Source organism: Dioscorea cayenensis, chromosome 18, assembly GCF_009730915.1.
Source record: "Dioscorea cayenensis subsp. rotundata cultivar TDr96_F1 chromosome 18, TDr96_F1_v2_PseudoChromosome.rev07_lg8_w22 25.fasta, whole genome shotgun sequence".
In the NCBI taxonomy this organism is placed as follows: Eukaryota; Viridiplantae; Streptophyta; class Magnoliopsida; order Dioscoreales; family Dioscoreaceae; genus Dioscorea; species Dioscorea cayenensis.
The window spans coordinates 8763554-8781396 of record NC_052488.1 but is presented as its reverse complement, the minus strand read 5'-3'; the positions used below and the strand labels follow the sequence as shown (position 1 = coordinate 8781396).

Genomic DNA, 17843 nt, shown 5'->3' with positions numbered 1-17843 from the left:
AGTTGGGGTGATTTTTCGACCCCGGATTGTAAGTATTGCTATATAGGTTATTCTTAAACAGGCGATTCTATGCAATAAAGTCCACTTGTTCAGATTGTCCAGCACCCATATCAGTAGAGCTACCGGTCTCACATGGGGAGCCCAACTACCTCCAGACGGTCAACTGACTGAGGTGATCGATTTCATTGCATCCAATCACTTCGTGATGGCTTTAACCACTGCGGCCAATGTGGTGACAGCATCCACTTGATAAACTCCGGCTGCCTTGACCGGTTTGCTCCTCTCATAACTCCATTAGTAACCATTGTTTGCCATCTCTTCGATTAAAGTGTATGATGCACTTGGTTGCTTGTTGCACAATGATCCCCCTGAGGCTGCATCGAGCATTTTCTTGGTGGAGATGTTCAGGCCATTATAACAAATCTAGATTTGCGTCCATTCCACAATTCTATGAGGTGGCCATTTTCTCAGCATTTCCTTGTATCTTTCCCAAGCGTCGTACAAAGATTCAGACTCTAGCTGTGTAAAGGAGATGTCATTCCTCAACTTAGTGATCTTTGTTAGAGGAAAATATCTTGTGATAAAGGTGTCCAAGGTTTGCTTCCATGTTCTTAATGACCCTTTCGGCAAGGAATTTTGCCACTGTCTGGCCCTTTCTCGCAACGTAAATGGAAAGAGTCGAAGGTGAACAGCCTCCTCAGAGATGTTATTCGCCTTAAAGGTATCGCAAATCTCAAGAAAACTCCTCAAATGTTCATAAGGGTCTTCATCTTGAAATCTGTCAAACTGACACATTTGCTGCACTAATTGAATAAAATTGGGTTTCAGTTCAAAATTGTTTGCAGCAACTGGAGGACGAACAATACTGGACCCCATTCCCTCCAAGTTTGGTCGGGCATAATATGAAATACTTTGATGTTCGTTCCCGGCCATATCTTCATCTTGACCTACTTCCACACTTATCTCTACTGACCCTGTTTCACTCAAGTTAATCTGTCTTATTCTTCTTCAAAAATTCCTCTCAATTTCTGGATCAGGATTCATCAATGAAGAAGATGTACTTCATGGATCATACAATTGTGCCAATGCCCTATAAGATAAATCACTGTAAGCTCAAGGAAGGAAAAAGAATGAAAATGGAAAGAAAACTAAAATAATAAATAAAACAGGCAAGAAAACAGGTATTCACAAATATAAAAAATATTAATAAACTAAATCAATAGAATCCAAATTTTCCTAAAAGTTGCCAGTCCCCGGCAACGGCGCAATGATGTGTTCTCAGTAAGTGCATTGGTCGCACACAAGTAGTAAAATGGTACCCCATGAGGGGTAGGGTTATCGAACCTCAGCTAATCTATCCTCAGATGTTCAATTAAATAAAGATTGTAATAAGGTTGATGAAAGAACTAATAATGAAGGAGTGAGTGACGGGAGTGATCGGCGGATTAGGATTGTGTTTTCAACAACAAAAGAGCAATGCCTCCCCCGGGATGATTCCTATGAGTTAGAGCATGCTGACTTGATTCAAATGTTTACCAGTTATATTATGTAGTTCAAGTGTATTGTCTAAAGCAATATTGCATCTATGGTTCTCAAATACACCAAGTTATGTCAAGATAACTAGATTACCTAAGCAGTTGTGCAATTCAAACCAAAAAGTTATGCAAGCACAAGATTTAACACAACAAACCAAAAGAACTCTGTAATCATTAAAAAATCAAGTAGTCAAAGCATACAAAACAACATAGTTCACTTTCCTGGGCATCATGGATGGTTAGCCCCTCATGGATAGGTACAACGAAGAAAACAAAGATGAAGCACAAAAGAAAGAAAACATGACTCTCTTCTCCTCAAGATGATCTTCTTCGCCGAGATCCGTATGCTTAACTCCACTTTTCTTGTGCCTCCAACTCTTCCATGATCCCCTTAGGATGTGTGGTGAAGCCTGATCTTTACCCTCTTCAAGGTCCTGCCCGTGGAGAGTCGAATCCCTGAACTAAGATGAGGGCAAACCCTAGAAACTGGAGTGAAAAAGGGTTGTCTTCGAGCTCGACACGGTCTAAGCACAATGTGCTTAAACCGTGTTTCCATGGAATGATTTGAGTGAATCGGCTAAGTGATCGCCTGTAATTTCCAGTAGGAGGAAACGCGATCATGCATCGTAAGTGCTTCTTTGAACATGATCGTGCAAGGGGCTTCTGGCACGTGTTTCCACTGTTTAGTAGAAAACAATTAATACCTAAGATTTTTAGGAGGAGGGGCACGAGCGTTCTTCAACTGTGTTCACCTTGGTGCCACTCCCGTGCGAGTTTCTTCTCTTGATCCGCACAAGGCTAGAAGATTCAAGGGGACAAAGCACGACTGTTCTCTATCCGTGCTAAGCTTGAACACTAAGCATTTCTTCTATTTTCTCTCATTTGAAAACTTGATTCACTCTTAATTGATTCTAGCTCTTAATTCCTGCATCATTAACAAACATACTCAAAATAACACCGCATGTATATAAAGATGTGCCTAAAGGCAAGCAAAAGCATGAATTGAGGGTAAGAAAACATGATATGAATTGCACTCATCAATTACCAAATAGGGTAACTTGTAAATTGACATCTAATATGTTGGAATAGTAGATAGAACTATGTTGAAGAGAGTGAGCCATCCTCCAAGAGAGACCAACTTGAATTTTCACGCCACTAACCTATTTCTGACTTTATTAATTAGGATATCCCAATCTTGTCTCCTTGGACGACAACCCGAAATAGGGATTCCTAGGTAAGCAAGCGGCAGGGTACCCGTACTACAGTGCAAAGTTCTAGCAAGGTAGGTTAGCGGCTCTAGATTTTTCTAAGAAGAATATAAGCAAGTTTTGCTAGAGTTGACCTTTAGACTTGAGAGGCCTTCAAATAAGTATAGGATTTGCTTGATTATACAAAGATCTTTCCCTTCCCTATTAGTCATAACTAGAAGATCATAAGCAAATTGAAGGTGACACATTTTAACTCTCAAGTCACCTAGTGTGATACCATGTAGGATCCCAAAATTCATAGCGTTATTAAATATGGTACTTAGGACATCCATCACTAGCACAAAAAGTAATGGTGAGAGTGGATCTTCTTGTCTAAGCCTACGGTAACGAATATACCCACATTGGGTGCCATTGGCAAGGAATGTTGCTTTTGAAGACAACAGAATGGTCTCGATCCACCCCGTCCATTTTGCACTAAAACCACAGGCTCTTAGAAGATCAAGTAAGAATCCCCAGTCAATTGCGTCAAAGGCTTTGGAAAAATCTACTTTAAGGATTAGACCCAGTAGTCAATGTTTTTGCATGTAGAAGATGAGATCTTGGGTTGTGGAAATATTATCAATAATGCTACGACTTTTAATGAAAGCCGATTGAGTCATATCAATTAGAGCATCGATCTTACAACTGAGTCTATTTGTTAAGGCTTTTGACACAATTTTAAGAGCAGAATTGATCAAGCTGATTGGATGATAATGAGAGGGGATGGGAGGGGGTCATCTGGAGTTTAGCATTTATGGACTAGAGCTATGTTAGCCCAATTAAAAGTACTAGACAAGCAATAGGATAAAACAGTCAATCTTCTGAATTAAGGGAAAATGAAGTACCCACTCTTCTCTTAAATGAGTGATCCATAACAATACATTATATTTGAGTTTTTGACTAAGCAAATATATTTTTATTGTTTCACATCTTATGGTTGGGCCTTAAATAACTATATTTGAGTTTAAAATAAACAACAAATATAAAAATACCTTTCAAATAATAGTTTTTAGAGGTTAAATATGTAGGTATATAATACTATATCAAAGCATGCAATTAACTTAATTAAAACAATAAATATAAGTAAAACCATTTAAATCAAGCATGACGAACACTACTCTAAAATAACATTTCGCCTTTTCCATGCAAGCCTTTTTTGACATTTGTCTTGTTCTTAGGCACAGTTGACTCAGGCAATGAAGCCTCCCCACTTGACTAGTCTTTTATTAGGAATTACGCAAGTGTTAAACCCCAGTGTAGAAGAAGAATGGGCGATGAGAGGAAAAATTTCTTACTAGCTAGCTGCTATTTTTTTTCTTCTCAATAAAAGACTAGAGTTGATCAGAATATGTAATATATGATATATATATATATTATAAGGGTAGAGGTCATCCAATGGTAAAAAAAAAAAAATAATCCATTTGGGCTCATGTACCAAACAACTATAAAATTAACCATTGGTAGATAACCAATGGCAAGAAAGTGGAAGATAACCAATGGCAAGGAAGAAAAATAAATAAAAATAGCCAAAAATAAATAAAAAATACAGGTTGCCGGTAACCATTGCTTGCTAACAGGGACGGAACCAGGACTTGATGGTAGAGGGGGCTGAAGTCTAAAGGTAAAACAAAAAAATAAAAAGTAAAAAATAATCTAACAAAATAATTATTTTAAATGAAGAATAATGTGCTAATATAACCAAAATTTGATACACATATTAAAAAAATATAAATATAATCTAAAATTTTGTTATTACCGATAGAAAATATATGAGATTTTCAATAATTCAACTAATAAGAATACATCTCAAGTTTGTATTTTTTTAAAAATATGGTAAAATTGATCCTCCTCACTACAAACAACCAAACTATTGTTTATAAATAAACTTTTGTTGTTTCACTCTAGCATATATGGTACATTATAACATATATGTATATATGTTAGGCCACATGATCAATTCAAACTTTTTTTAAATTACTAAAATTTGTATATAAGATTTATTTTATTAAAATTTTGAAATAATAGTAATTTTAAATTTAAAAATAAAATGTGAAAAAATGCACCAAGTGGGATTTGAACTTGGGTGGATCAAAAGATCACAAACCTTATGGATAAATCCACAAACCACTGAAGCAAACCCACACTCCACGCTTTTATGTGTCCAAATATTGTATTTTACATTAAATTAAGTATAGAAAAATCAAAAACCACCAAATCTTATATTGTTTAAAAAGTATTTTCTCCGGCGCCGAGGGGGGCTTCAGCCCCTGCTAGCCCCCCCTTGGTTCCGCCCCTGCTTGCTAATTAGGAGGTGCCACGTATAATCATTTGTGGTATAGAAAACATGGCACAGTATGGGCCCAAAAGGCTAATTCAAGTAGGTAATGGAAAACCTATATATATATATATAAGTATCTGAATTTTTCTTCTTTTTTTTTCATTTTCCTGGGCAGGACTAATTTACAATAGAGATGTAGTTACCTTCTCACATGCATTATATATATATTTTTAATTAATTTAGTTTTATATAATATAAAAAATAAAACAAAATGACAAGTTAGTCCATCAGGTCCTTTTTAGTGGTCCTAGATTGTTTTTTTATTTTATTTGTCAATTTAAAAAAGTGAAAATTGTAAAAAACCCTAACTTTACAATATTACCAAAAACACCCCCTTAATTTGGCAATTCCTAAAAACACCTTCCTTTTAAAGTTAATGATTTTCAAAACCCCAAAAGTTGTAACGGGCTATAACAGAGTTACTTTTGAATTTTATGGATGAAATTGCCCCTCGCATAGGAAGTTAAGCCAGTGCAATCATATGTCCGGTTTGAGAGGGAGTGGTGGGTTATTGTTTTGGGTAATCCCAAGAGACAACCATTACTGCCACCAGTTATACTTTTTTTTTCTCTCTTCGCCTCTTCAGCTTTTCTAGTTCCAAAATTGTCTCTGCCTGGGCATCCTTGTCTCGAAGAAGAACTTTGAGTTCCGCCATTGTTCGGAGAAGAATTCCAGCTCAAGTATTCTGCATTTCATCAGCTCGCAGTCTAAGGTATTGAGCCGAGGTGGACGCCGTTGAAAAAGTTGTGTTTATGGTTTTATTTTTAAACAATTCTGTTAGAAAAAGAGATTTTCGGTGTCGTTTTGTGGTTCTGTTTTTATTGGATGATATTGAAGTCTGCAGGGAGATTCATCAACTAGGGTTTTGTTTTGGTTTTCTTTTTCATCTATGTACATGATCAAAAGAGATTTTTCGATTGTTATGCTGTGTAATGTTTACAATGTAGGTTTTCCCTTTATGTTGATATGGTTGCAGTTTTAAAATGAGGTTTTTGTTTAAGTAATGGGATTGTATTTAAACATTTGATGTATCTGTTTAACAATTGTTGTTTCTGTTTAAAATGTGAGTTTTCTGTTTAAATATTTATGTCTTCATTTAAGAATTTAGTTTACCGTTTAAAAAAGTTTACTTCATCTTAAATTTGTCTAAATACTGTTTAATATATAGTTATTGTCGCAGGCTTGTGATTATGGAGGTCAACCTAGTTAATGGGTGATACTACAAAGACGCCGGAGAGATGGTAAGTGTTTTGATAACTAGAGTTTTATGAATAGTGCTCTTTTAGTCGAGATTCTAACATCAAATTTTAAATCTCGACAGCAGAGGTTATTCGATTATTGTGTCGATATGGACCTTGGCTAATCGGCTACTCTAGCCTACCCCCTTGTTCACGACACTAATACCCCCAAGGCAGAAATGAGGAAGTGTCGACTGCACCCTCTACGTTATGCGGTTTATCGAACAGCTGCTCAACTATTAAAAGCTACGGCTACCGCAAGAGGACGTCCCTTACTTGCGCTTAAAGCATGTTACCCGCATACTTAAAAAAGGGAGCGCAACCGGCATCACTGAAAAGGAGGATTCATCGACGGGGGAGAAAAAAGATTGATATATAATATTGTACAATAGAGTTACCATGTAAATAACATTGTATATCATTTACATATCATAGTTTTTGTTTAAATATCTTTGTCTCTGTTTAAATTCTTAGTTTTATATTTATTTTTCGAAGTTAACGTCTAAATAAAAGTGTCTCCATGTTTAAAAAATCATTGTCTTTGTTTAAATATCTTTATTATTGTTTAAATATCATTGTCACTGTGCCAATTATTACAGTTTATGTATAACTTTTTATTTATTTACAATAGTCTTTTTTATTCCCAAAATGTTTAAGTAAAACATTTAAACGTCAATATCTCTGTTTAAATATCAAAAGTTGACACTCAAATATGTTATTTTCTTTTTAAATAATTGTTTATTTACAATGCCTAGTCGGCGACAGTTTCATTGCAAGATCTACAGTTGAAAATGTCTTGAAAACGTTGTCCGATATCTAACGACAACACTTCAGATTGATCTGACGAGGAAGGAAGGCATGCCACACCGTCAGGGTCGCTATGAGGTGGAACGGGAGCTCTCGCAGAATCCGAATTCCCACCAACACTTCAGTTTAAACGGAAAAGGTCAATGTTTTAAATGGAAACATAAAATGTTTAAACGGTAACTAAACATGTTTTAAACGGTAACAAAAATATTTAAACGTTAAGTAAATAATTTAAACGGTAAAGCAAATATTTAAACAAAAACAAAATAATTTAAGTGGAGAAAGCAACATGTAAATGGTAACGTAATATATTTAAAAGGTAAATGGGATAATTAAACAATAATTAACTTCTACGACTACATAAACATAAAAGAGAAGAACTTTACAACGAAAATAAATCGTTTTCAGTAGGATACAACAATGGCACATCATCTGTCTCAACAATAAGATCGACTACAGCGCTTTTGAAGATGGAGTACACATGACACATGCGCTAGAAGTCAACCTCGTTTTCTACTGGACAAACTGTTTTATGCCCATCGGGTGTGATAAACTTTACCCTGACACGGGAAATATCGAGACCCCATCGCTCACATATCTCAGCTAACACTGATTCCCAAGAAGTCAGCGCCGTGAACATTAGTACTCGTCCCTCCCCGTTGTATCTAGCAATAGCACAAAAACTCTCCATAACAGCCCTGCATTTTTATAAGTTGTTACTCCCTTCCCATAGAATGATCAAACTAAGAGCAACGAAGAAATTCTCACTTTATCAAGAAACTGGCAGAACTCAAATCGAACGAACCAAATGAGGTGAAGAAGAAGAAGAAGAAGAAGATGTAATAAGCCTTTTAAACTTTGTTTGGCAAAAAATAAGCAGGAAGGCAAAAAAAAAATGTACAATTGTATACATAAAGGTTAGACATGATGTGATTGGGCGGTATTTTTCCCACCATTTGCAAGGGCAAAAATGAAATTTCATAATATGGACCCATTTCAAGTGACCAATAAGGGGTAAAAGAGAATTTAAACTATAACAGAAGAGTTGTTCAGGGTGCACAAAAGTTGGAGGGGGTTTTTACGGATTTTTGAATATTATGAAGAGCAAACAGTAATTTTCCCTAGAAATAATTTACAAAAATAAACATAATTTTTTTTATAAATTTTAGACTACAAACCAATATTAATTATTTTTTTAATTTATAAATTAATTAAAATATACAAGTAAAAATTACATCGGAATGGGTACAACTAAACATTTCCACAGTCAATTAATAGTCAGATTATTAAAAAACAATGAGTAAATACTACTAACAATGATCTAGTTGGCCCTCTTTCTCTTTTGAGGTCCTCCAGCCACCAACATGCTTCACCGGACCCACCTACTCTCCAGATAATTCCAAGCTCTTGCTCAATACCTTCCTTTTACGAAGCCTTTTCTCCGAATCAAGACGCATTTGGGCTTATAGAATCTTTGCGCCACCGGGAATATGCCCAAAGCTCCCGCTCGGAAGATGCTGTAGAATCAGCATCATTTTTCTCAGCGTACAAATATATAGAGCTATTCCTCGGCGTCTGCGCAGAACCAAGCCAACCGGGGAGGATCATCGTCCTCCCAATCTTTGTAAGCACTTTGAATCCTCTTTTGCAGTATTTGGTTGTTTAGTAGGATTTAGTTATTTGCTTAGCTTCTTGTGTTTCTTGGCTAGAGGGTGGGTGCTCAAAGAAGTAGTAATAATTCCTAGTTTAAATGCTGAATGATCTGTAGGAATGCGCTTTTTGTATTTAAATTTTTGTGTTTTGAATGTTTGTTGCTTTGTTTTTGGTAGTATCCGTGTATTTCCTTTGCTTCTTTGAAAATGCACACTTGCAATTTTGCTCTTGGCTTGAGAATGCTCTACACAAGTTAGGATTTTTTTTAAAATTTTGATAGTGGATGGTTTAAATTGGATTTAATTTTTGAGTGCGTTTAATTATTTCGTTCTTATTAACATTTCGGTGATTTCATTTGCTTCTTGTGTATACACACTTGCAATCTTGTTTTTGGTTGTAGAGTAGAGTGATCAACAATTTGAAATAATTCAAATCTTTATAGTGAATGGTTCATAAGAATGGTTTTCTTGTATTGGTACTGTCATGTGTTTTACATTGGATTTAATTTGAGACTGCTTACTCATTTGGTCTTAGTAGTATCTAATGAGTTTCTTGTATTAGTACTATTATGTTCTATACTTGATGCTTTTTCCATTGGTCAAATCGAATTGATAGATTTGGAAATTTCAATAAGAAGTATCCTTTTTTTTCAAACCCTTGCTAGCATTGACTGTGACGAGATTTTTTTTCTTTAATTCCATTATCCCTCGCCTATTTTTTTGAGATATAATTTTTTGTAAGTTATTACTCAAAGGTGATAATCTGAGCAGAATGTTAGATACACTATTGTATGTTTAAGATCTGTCTCCTCTTCAAGACTGATGTACTTTGTGTATCATGGCTTTAACTGAGCTATTCTTTTTTGCCATCCTTAACACTTGTTAGACTCTCTTCTCATTGAAAGCTCAGCTAGGCTTTTGTGTGCAATAGCAACATTTGCCTTCTAATACTTGCTTTCTCTGGTGAGATGGGTACAGAAAGGCATTTTCTTGTGATAGATTCTTACAGAGGGAATTAATTATGTCAAGAAAATGGAGGAATGAAATAGAGCAGCGGGAGTATCAGATTGAAATTCCAACAATAAGGCCAATTTTTCTTTTAGGTCCCTCAACAGAAACTTGGTAGCCATACGATGATATGGATCAGTTCTTGACACTTGTAATATAACTCAAATTCAGTTGAGCTTATTTGATGCTGATTCAGTACATGTGGTTCTACTTGAGCCCGATTCAAGCATTAGGAAGAGATTATTGTCAGCAAAAGAACGACAATGTGTGCTAATTGGGCAGTAGTCAAGCTAGTTTACTTATTTGTATGGTCGGATTATTTAACTTTCAGACTTCGGCATACTGTATGGGACTTAATGCGAAGATGATCGGTGATACTTAATGATGTCTTCATGTCTAGTTTAGTTAGTTTGTTATGAAAAGATCTAATAAATGTGCTCATCTAAGACTTAAGGGAATCAATAAGAAAAGCCGCCACATAGAAATAATAATATCCTTTAGATTCTTCTAAGAATGAATCTAGTCCATGCAACTTTTTTCAGATTTGTTTGGATTTGGAAGGGAAGAAAGAAGTATAAGTTTCCTTTCCATGTTGGCATGAAACATTGGACTTAAATTTGGGATCAGAGTTTCACTCGAAATCAAAAGTGAGTGCTATCCTTCGTGTGTTTTTTTTAGACTTCCTATAAACAATTTCTTTTCAAGATACAAACAACAGTGGGTTTGGGTAAAATGTGATAGGAGGAACCAAAGTTCCTGCATTTTATAACTGTAAAATCTTCATTTCCTACTTTACACTTAGCTGTGCTGCATTCGCAGATGCAAACTTTTTTGCTTATGCTTCATTTCCTTTCTTTTGTTGTCACCTAGTTTAGGCCCTTCTTGCTATAAAAAATTGTCCCTGGTATCCTTTCTGTAGAAGTCCCTTTTTAATAATCTGAAATGATCTATTGGTTCAGTAAACATTTCAGAAAAATCTGATTCAAGTGCTAACACTTGGTCCGCTGACTACTGGACATTCTTTATCGCTGTCAAACTGCTGGGATTACTCGGATAAATAAATGATGGGCTCTGGGAGTAAGTCAAGCCCATCTAGTGTCCTAGAGGGGCTTCATGGAGTGAAGATTGTGCACAAATTTCCATGCAATAAGGAGAAAACACTTCATGCCAGTGACTTTGATCTTTCAACTGCAGAGGCTTCTGAGATCGGTGGAAACCTAAGTTTGCCACTTCAGTGAGTATTATTATTTTTTGAAAAATCAGATGCGAGTTATTTTCTTTTGCAAGAAGATTGCTCGTTGTTCATCTACTATGATTTCCTTATCAGACGAATCTGGCAACAGCGGCCACCATGTCTAAGGCCTGTACGCTGTAATCTTCGCGGTGTGCTCCACAAGATGATCTCTATTTTGTTTCGCTTCCCCTCTCTAGTGTGATTCCTTTTGCTAACATGTTTGTTTTACTTCTTGTTAGGTGATCAGAGTATTATGGAAACCATAGCTAATGTTCTAACGTCACTCCCATTTATTTTTCTAGGATTTCAAGCACCAAGGCAAGTTTTTATTTATAAATAGAAAAAATCAATTGAAACCTACTTGGTTTCTTCTCTGCATCTCTATTGTGTAATTTACACATTGAATATCTTAGGAATGCAGGAAAAATATGAGCTCTGCTCTGTATGCTAACTCATTAATTGGAGTTGGAGTAGCCTCAACTCTTTACCATTGTTCAAGAGGAGAAGTTAGAAAATATTTCAGATGGGCAGACTACACAGCAATAGCTGCAACAACAGTTGTAAGTTTCGAGTATTAGCAGGCATTGCGCTTTCTGATTTGTGGTATATATTTATTTTCCAATCTGAAAGAACTGACAGGTCACCAGTTGATATGATTGTCCTAATGATTTAATATTTAATCTTTGTAGGTTTTAGCTTAATGTGAACTGTCTAAATTGAAGTATTATTAATTTGAATATAAGGTAAATTAAACTATTTGGTTCTTATTGATTGCTCTGGAGGAGGATAGAATTATCTTTTTTATTTTTATTTTTATTTTGTTTTATTTTACTTACTTACTTATTTATTTATTTATTTATTTATTATTTGTGTAAGTTTTATTCAACGTCAGTTCAATTTGGATTAATTGTTTCTCCAAGGTTCAAATCTAACCTAAACTCAATACTGCCCGCTTTGGAGAAGTTCAAGTCTAGTTTGACTAATAGCTTAAGGAGTGCGCCTGATTAAACTGAAATTAATTGTTTGGTTTGCTAGTTTTTCTGTGGTTGTCTGGTGATCTGGCTATCTAGAGCATCAACTAATTTCCCTACCAATGATGACTCTAGTTTATTTGAGCAGAATTGAACTCTGTCTAGTTTTTACTAAAGCTTTGATTGATTCCCTTTAATATTACAAACTCTTTTAAAATTTCTTATCAATGAGCTACTAGTGGTTGAATTTGGAAGCAAAATCTTCCATCTGCACAACGGACAGTTCATGGTCCTTTCTGCATTGAGAATTGATTCTTACATTACCGAAAGAAAGACACTGTATTTGCAAATAGTAGTAGTTATATCCAAAATAAAAATGCAATATCCTCCTTTGCCCTGTCATCAAGTAGATGCACTTGCATGCGTCTATTTGAATATGTTTTTGCATGCTAATCCAGGAAAAGATGCAGACTTCTTTTTTTTTTTTTACCCAAAGAAACACATGTTAAAATTAGGTTATAACATCTTTTATCAGACTACTATTATGTTATCCTTTGAAGTTGTCCTTTATTTTGGGTGTTATGGAAAAATTGTAGACAAGTTAAATAATAAACAATGATTGGAATCTTATGGACAGTTTGTAAAAAGTAATATATATTTATTCCTTTTTTAATGCCTTGAAGGCATGCTTAAGTTATACCATTGTATTTACAAGATGAAATCAGTATATTAGCGCAGCAATCTACTCTTGAAAAGTAGGAATGTTTTTATAGATTTATTATTATATTGTAGTGTATTGTATTTTTGAAATTTGCCTGATTTATTGAAAAATTTTTCCTTTCAGTGTCTTTCTAGAGCACTCAGGGAAGAAAATCCGAAATTACTTATGGCAGCATCAGTATTGCTCTTGCCATTTCAACCGTTTATGGTTTCAGCTGTTCACACCGGCATGATGGAGGTAAATATGTTTAGATTTTATCAACCAGATGTCTGCTTTAGGTATATGCCAGTAAGTCGGCCAAATTATAATTTGATGTTCTTCTTTTTAGAAGAATTTTGATGGCCAATTTGAGTTAGTCATTTTTTTCTTTTATGATAAAATAGCTACATTTCCACCCATTGAACAATTTTGAAGTAATTTTAGGAAAAATTTTGGGGATTATTTATTGCATTGTTTTCTCGTGTGAGTGTGTTATATTCCTTGATTCTTTTTGTTTATTTTTAGATTTATTTTTTGAGTTACAAGATCACATCTTCCAGGACAAAAGGTTAATTATGTTGATTCCAAGACTCTAGTATGCATTTCTTACCATGATCATGCACTAATAGAAAGTTATGGAAAAGAATGACTTTAAATTTGCATTAGATCCTAGAGTTGAATGAAATAAGAGAAATATGAACTTGAGAAAACAATTCCACAGACCTATAGACAGCATTTTGATTTACTTAAGACTCACAGAAGAATAGCTCAAAGGCTCATTGTTTAAAAACTAATAATCAAATTTTATTCATGGGAATTTCTGAGCAAAATAACCTACAGTTCCTGCAAGATATCCACAAACGGATCAACCCAGAGAATATGAGACAGGGAAGTCTAAACCATGACAAGACTCCTCCATCTGTCTCTAGTCTTTTCCTTTTGGAAATCTTTTAGTTCCCTTTTCTTCAGTGTCCTGTTAGTAAATATGTTGAGTTAGTACTTTTGAGGAAACACACTGTATAGGTTGCAGAATGGTGACAGTAAAGGATAATTGTTTGAGGGCAGTTTATATATTTCTTTTCTCATTACCTGTGCACCATCAATGGAGAATGCTTTTTCAATAATCAGTAATGAACATTGAATTTTCATTGTTCTGAATGTGCATGTTATTTGAGATTTTTGTCACTATTTTTGTCTAGGGAATTGTTACATATTTAAAAGCATACATTCTTATTTTTTCATGATATGGAGGCAGTAATTAACTTTCAAGTTACTACTGTATGCCCAGAGATGCACAGGCAGCAAATTTGCCTTTGCCTTGCAACTTAGTTGCAGCTCAAATTAGCACCAAACTATAGTTCGGTTGTTATGCTGAACTACTAATTCCCATATTGCTTTGAGTGCGATATTTGATATAATGTACGTCTCATTAATATCATTTATCAAATTATGCTTCATGTTTGTTTTATGTGCTTTTATTTTCATCTGCATATGCTGGCTCCTTGCAGTTATGACATCTCTTTTTTCTCTTCAAACTAGCTCTGACAAATAAAAAAAAGTAAATGTAAAATGATTATGCTTCTTGATTACCAAATTAACTTGACTGCACTATTCTGTTGCCAGGTAGCATTTGTTAAACGAGCTTCAACAAATCCAGGTTTGAGGACGGCGCATAGCATGCACACAATGTCATCGATTTTAGGGGGTCTGCTTTTTGTTGCTGATGATTACTTTCCCGAAACTCCATACATCCATGCCGCTTGGCACCTTGCTGCTGCACTTGGTGTTCATACATGTAACAGCCTTCTTAACTGATGTTCTACATTTCCATTTGATGTAGTTGATCTCTTGCATGATGCGCATCGCATTGATGCTGACTTAATCGCCAAACCAATTGTAACTCAAAGATTTGACCTTGAAGAAATTAAGCATAATTTCTTAAGATTTCGTGGCAATCCTGGTTAGAGTTTGTAGTTTGAATGTAACTCTAAAGCTAGAATATTGTTGTAAAATGGCACAAAGGTCAACTATTTATTGATGATCATGAGTTATGATACTCTCTAGCTTATTTTCCATGATTTTTAGCAATCAGTACTTTATAACAAAAATTTCTTGAGCTAAGAGGATTAGGGTTTAAGTAGATGATGGAGAAAAATTTGAGCATGAGCTTTGAATTCTTCTTTAATATTTTTTTTTCATCAAATCCAGCTTGTTTGGAAGCACAAGTAAAACTTGGAAATTTGAATCATTTTGGAATTTTTCACAAACTTTGACTTGATTAATATCAATAGAAATTAAAATTTTATTTTATTTTATTTTATCATAGTTAATTACTAACATTAATGAAATTTAAAATTAATTACTAAGTATCTTGTCTTTGTTTTTTGGTACTGTAATTGCCAAGTATATTTTTTTATGTAATTAAGTATGATAAAAGAAGGTTGTTTGCAAGCAATTTTGGATGTTTAGATTGAGGTTTGTCGCAACCCCTCCCTCTTTGCAAAACACGACATATTTTCAAAGAAAAATTTAAATTTTTTTTTAGTTTTATAACCATATCAAAAAGCTATTTTTTTTATTTTTTATTTTCTTGAAAATTTCTTTAGAATACTCAAAATACCAACTCCGTTGTTGGATGGTGTAATTATGTTCTTGATGAAATAAAAAAAATATTGTACAATAAGTTAAACGTAGTGTTAATATTTAAAAATAGAATAGTAAGCAAAAAAAAAAAGGGATAGTTTAAACTCTAGAGGGCAAAGAAATTTGATTGAGAAAAGTGGAAAGAGGATGAGAAAAGTGAGGTTTTATTAATACATTAATTAAAAAGTGATGTTTGTAATTAACTAAAAAAATGAGGGCAGAATGATCTTTTTGAAAAATATAACCGTTTTTAGAAGTTCTCTCCTTTCCAAGCACATCAAATATGGCCTAAGTGAAATTTGAAAGAATTTGTAGGGTCCAAAAGCTAGCCCTTTCTTTATCTTCAATAACTTAAAAAGAATTTATCCAAGTAAGGAGAAATTTCAGCCCAACCCTTTCTAACATGTCTTTTGTTTTACTTTCCCTTGGGCCTTCAATCTAAATGCACTGTTAAGGTCTTAAAAAGGAGCTCTTAATATAACTTTTCAAATACTATTACTTCAGTAAGTCGAAGCAACTATCAGGTTCCCTTAGTAGTTAATAACTAGATGCACATTCAATAACTATTAATCAAGTTATAAATAAAATTTTATATATTTGAACCTAAACTTTCTAAATCTTCTTAAAACACTTAATAAAGTTGTCAATTGCCCCCGGGGCTCCACAGGGAACCCAATTCCCTTGCCCCATCGGGCTAGGGATATTTTTCGGGGATTAGGGCCATGGTCAATATAATATGTAGTGTTTCTATTCCTTTTGGGCCTCATTTTTCTTTAGATTCAATTTAGCTAATTACTATTTTACTAAAGAATAATTGCTAAAGATGATTATTGTGGAGATTAATGTTGAGTGATTATTGTAGTAACTCAGGGTTTTCCCTTAAATCCTATATGTACTTTTCTCTTTTTGTCACCCCATTTGAGGGTGCCCTAGGAGAGCTTTATCCTTCTTCCTCTTTCTACTTCCAATCTTAGGTATGCGACTTTTTCAATGTTTTTCTTTACTTAAAATTCTTAGGAATTTATTTGAGGTTTATAGAAAATTTCAAATTCCTTGCATTTCATTGATGAGTTTTATTCTAGATGTTTGAATCTAATAATCTATAGCTTAGTATTTTGGATACTTGATATGGTTGTTTCAAGATGTTTGGTTGGTGAATTGGTTTTAATGTAGATGTTTGAAATGTATTTTAATGAGCTTGTAGAACTTGGTGAATTGCTCTCGGACATCACAAGTTTTGATATGTATGTTTCCAAATTTGAAGTCAAATATTAATCCTTGAAAGTTGTTGTAAATTATAGCTTGTTTTCCATACCTTTTATGGGTTGAAAATTAACCTCTCAATGGTATTATTGTGGCACCTTGGCAGCTTGCTTTTTGGAAGTGGAGGTAAAACCTTATTGTTTGGCTAACATGTGGTGATAATTGGCATGGAGCTTTGCTTTACAAGCACATTTTTAAGATGGGAAAAGATGATTATTGGACTTCATATGTTATATAGGAAGTTGTTCAAACATTTTAGCGTTTTAGATATAATGCATATGTGGTGTTAAATGATAGAATGGAATAATTTTGGAGACGTGGGATTCGTATGGTTAATGTTGTTGGAATCTCATACGGTCTAGATGGAATTTATTTATGATGGTAGGGGTGAGTTTATATCTCAATTGATTGGTTTATAAGGTTAAATTGTAGTTCGTTGTTGGTCAATGGTGTAATGATGAGAATGGGTTTAGTTGATTAGGTACTATGTGACTTAATGTATGAGTTAAGATGGTACTCTTAATATCTGATTGGTACGTCCATACATGTACCAATCTAAGTTGAGAAATCCTTTCACATCCCAAATACTAATCATATGATAGGATGGCAAGAAGGCTATTAAAATTGGTAGATATGAAAGCTAAGTCGAGTGTTTGTGTTGATGCCCATAAGGTGTTTGGCATAACACCACTCGCAGTACTAGCTGTAAAAAAAAATAGTAGTATTCATTTTCAAAGTTTTGGTTTAGGGGATGTTTTTGTAGCATGGGTGTGGTTCAAGATTTCAAAAGATTCCCACACTTCCGAAAGTGGGCTAAATTAGATCTATAATAATAAGAAGTTTAAAAGGAACTTGTAACACTAGGTATTACAATTCAAATTAATTGGGCCAGAAGTGTTCTAATTGAAGTGAACCAACCTAGTTCAATTTAATTAAAGTGGGATTAGTTCAATTCAATTAAAGCAACCTAGTTTAAGCTAATTGAGATTGGTTTAAACTGATTCAGCCTAATATGTGTTGGTTTGAAGCTAGTTTATGTTCAATTATCTAGTTATAATTGAAGTTATTGGCTGGATGAGTTATTTAGAGTCAGTTTTGATCAACATTGAGTTGTTAACTTTGCATACGTTACATATAGATCTAGAGTTGCATATCATTTACACTTTTTTGAATTAAGACCCTACGAGTTTCACATTTTATAGGTGGT

At 34.2% G+C, this 17843-nt stretch overlaps 1 protein-coding gene across 1 annotated transcript; it reads left to right on the top strand.

Moving 5' to 3' along the window:
- The first annotated feature begins 8599 nt into the window (after positions 1–8599).
- Positions 8600–14768, top strand: LOC120282607. Its single transcript, XM_039289443.1, has 7 exons — positions 8600–8789; positions 10785–11059; positions 11153–11208; positions 11299–11377; positions 11481–11619; positions 12875–12988; positions 14354–14768. The coding sequence occupies exons 2-7, from the start codon at positions 10887–10889 to the stop codon at positions 14543–14545; spliced, it is 753 nt and encodes a 250-aa protein (XP_039145377.1). The 5' UTR covers positions 8600–8789; positions 10785–10886; the 3' UTR covers positions 14546–14768.
- The last annotated feature ends 3075 nt before the right edge of the window (positions 14769–17843 follow it).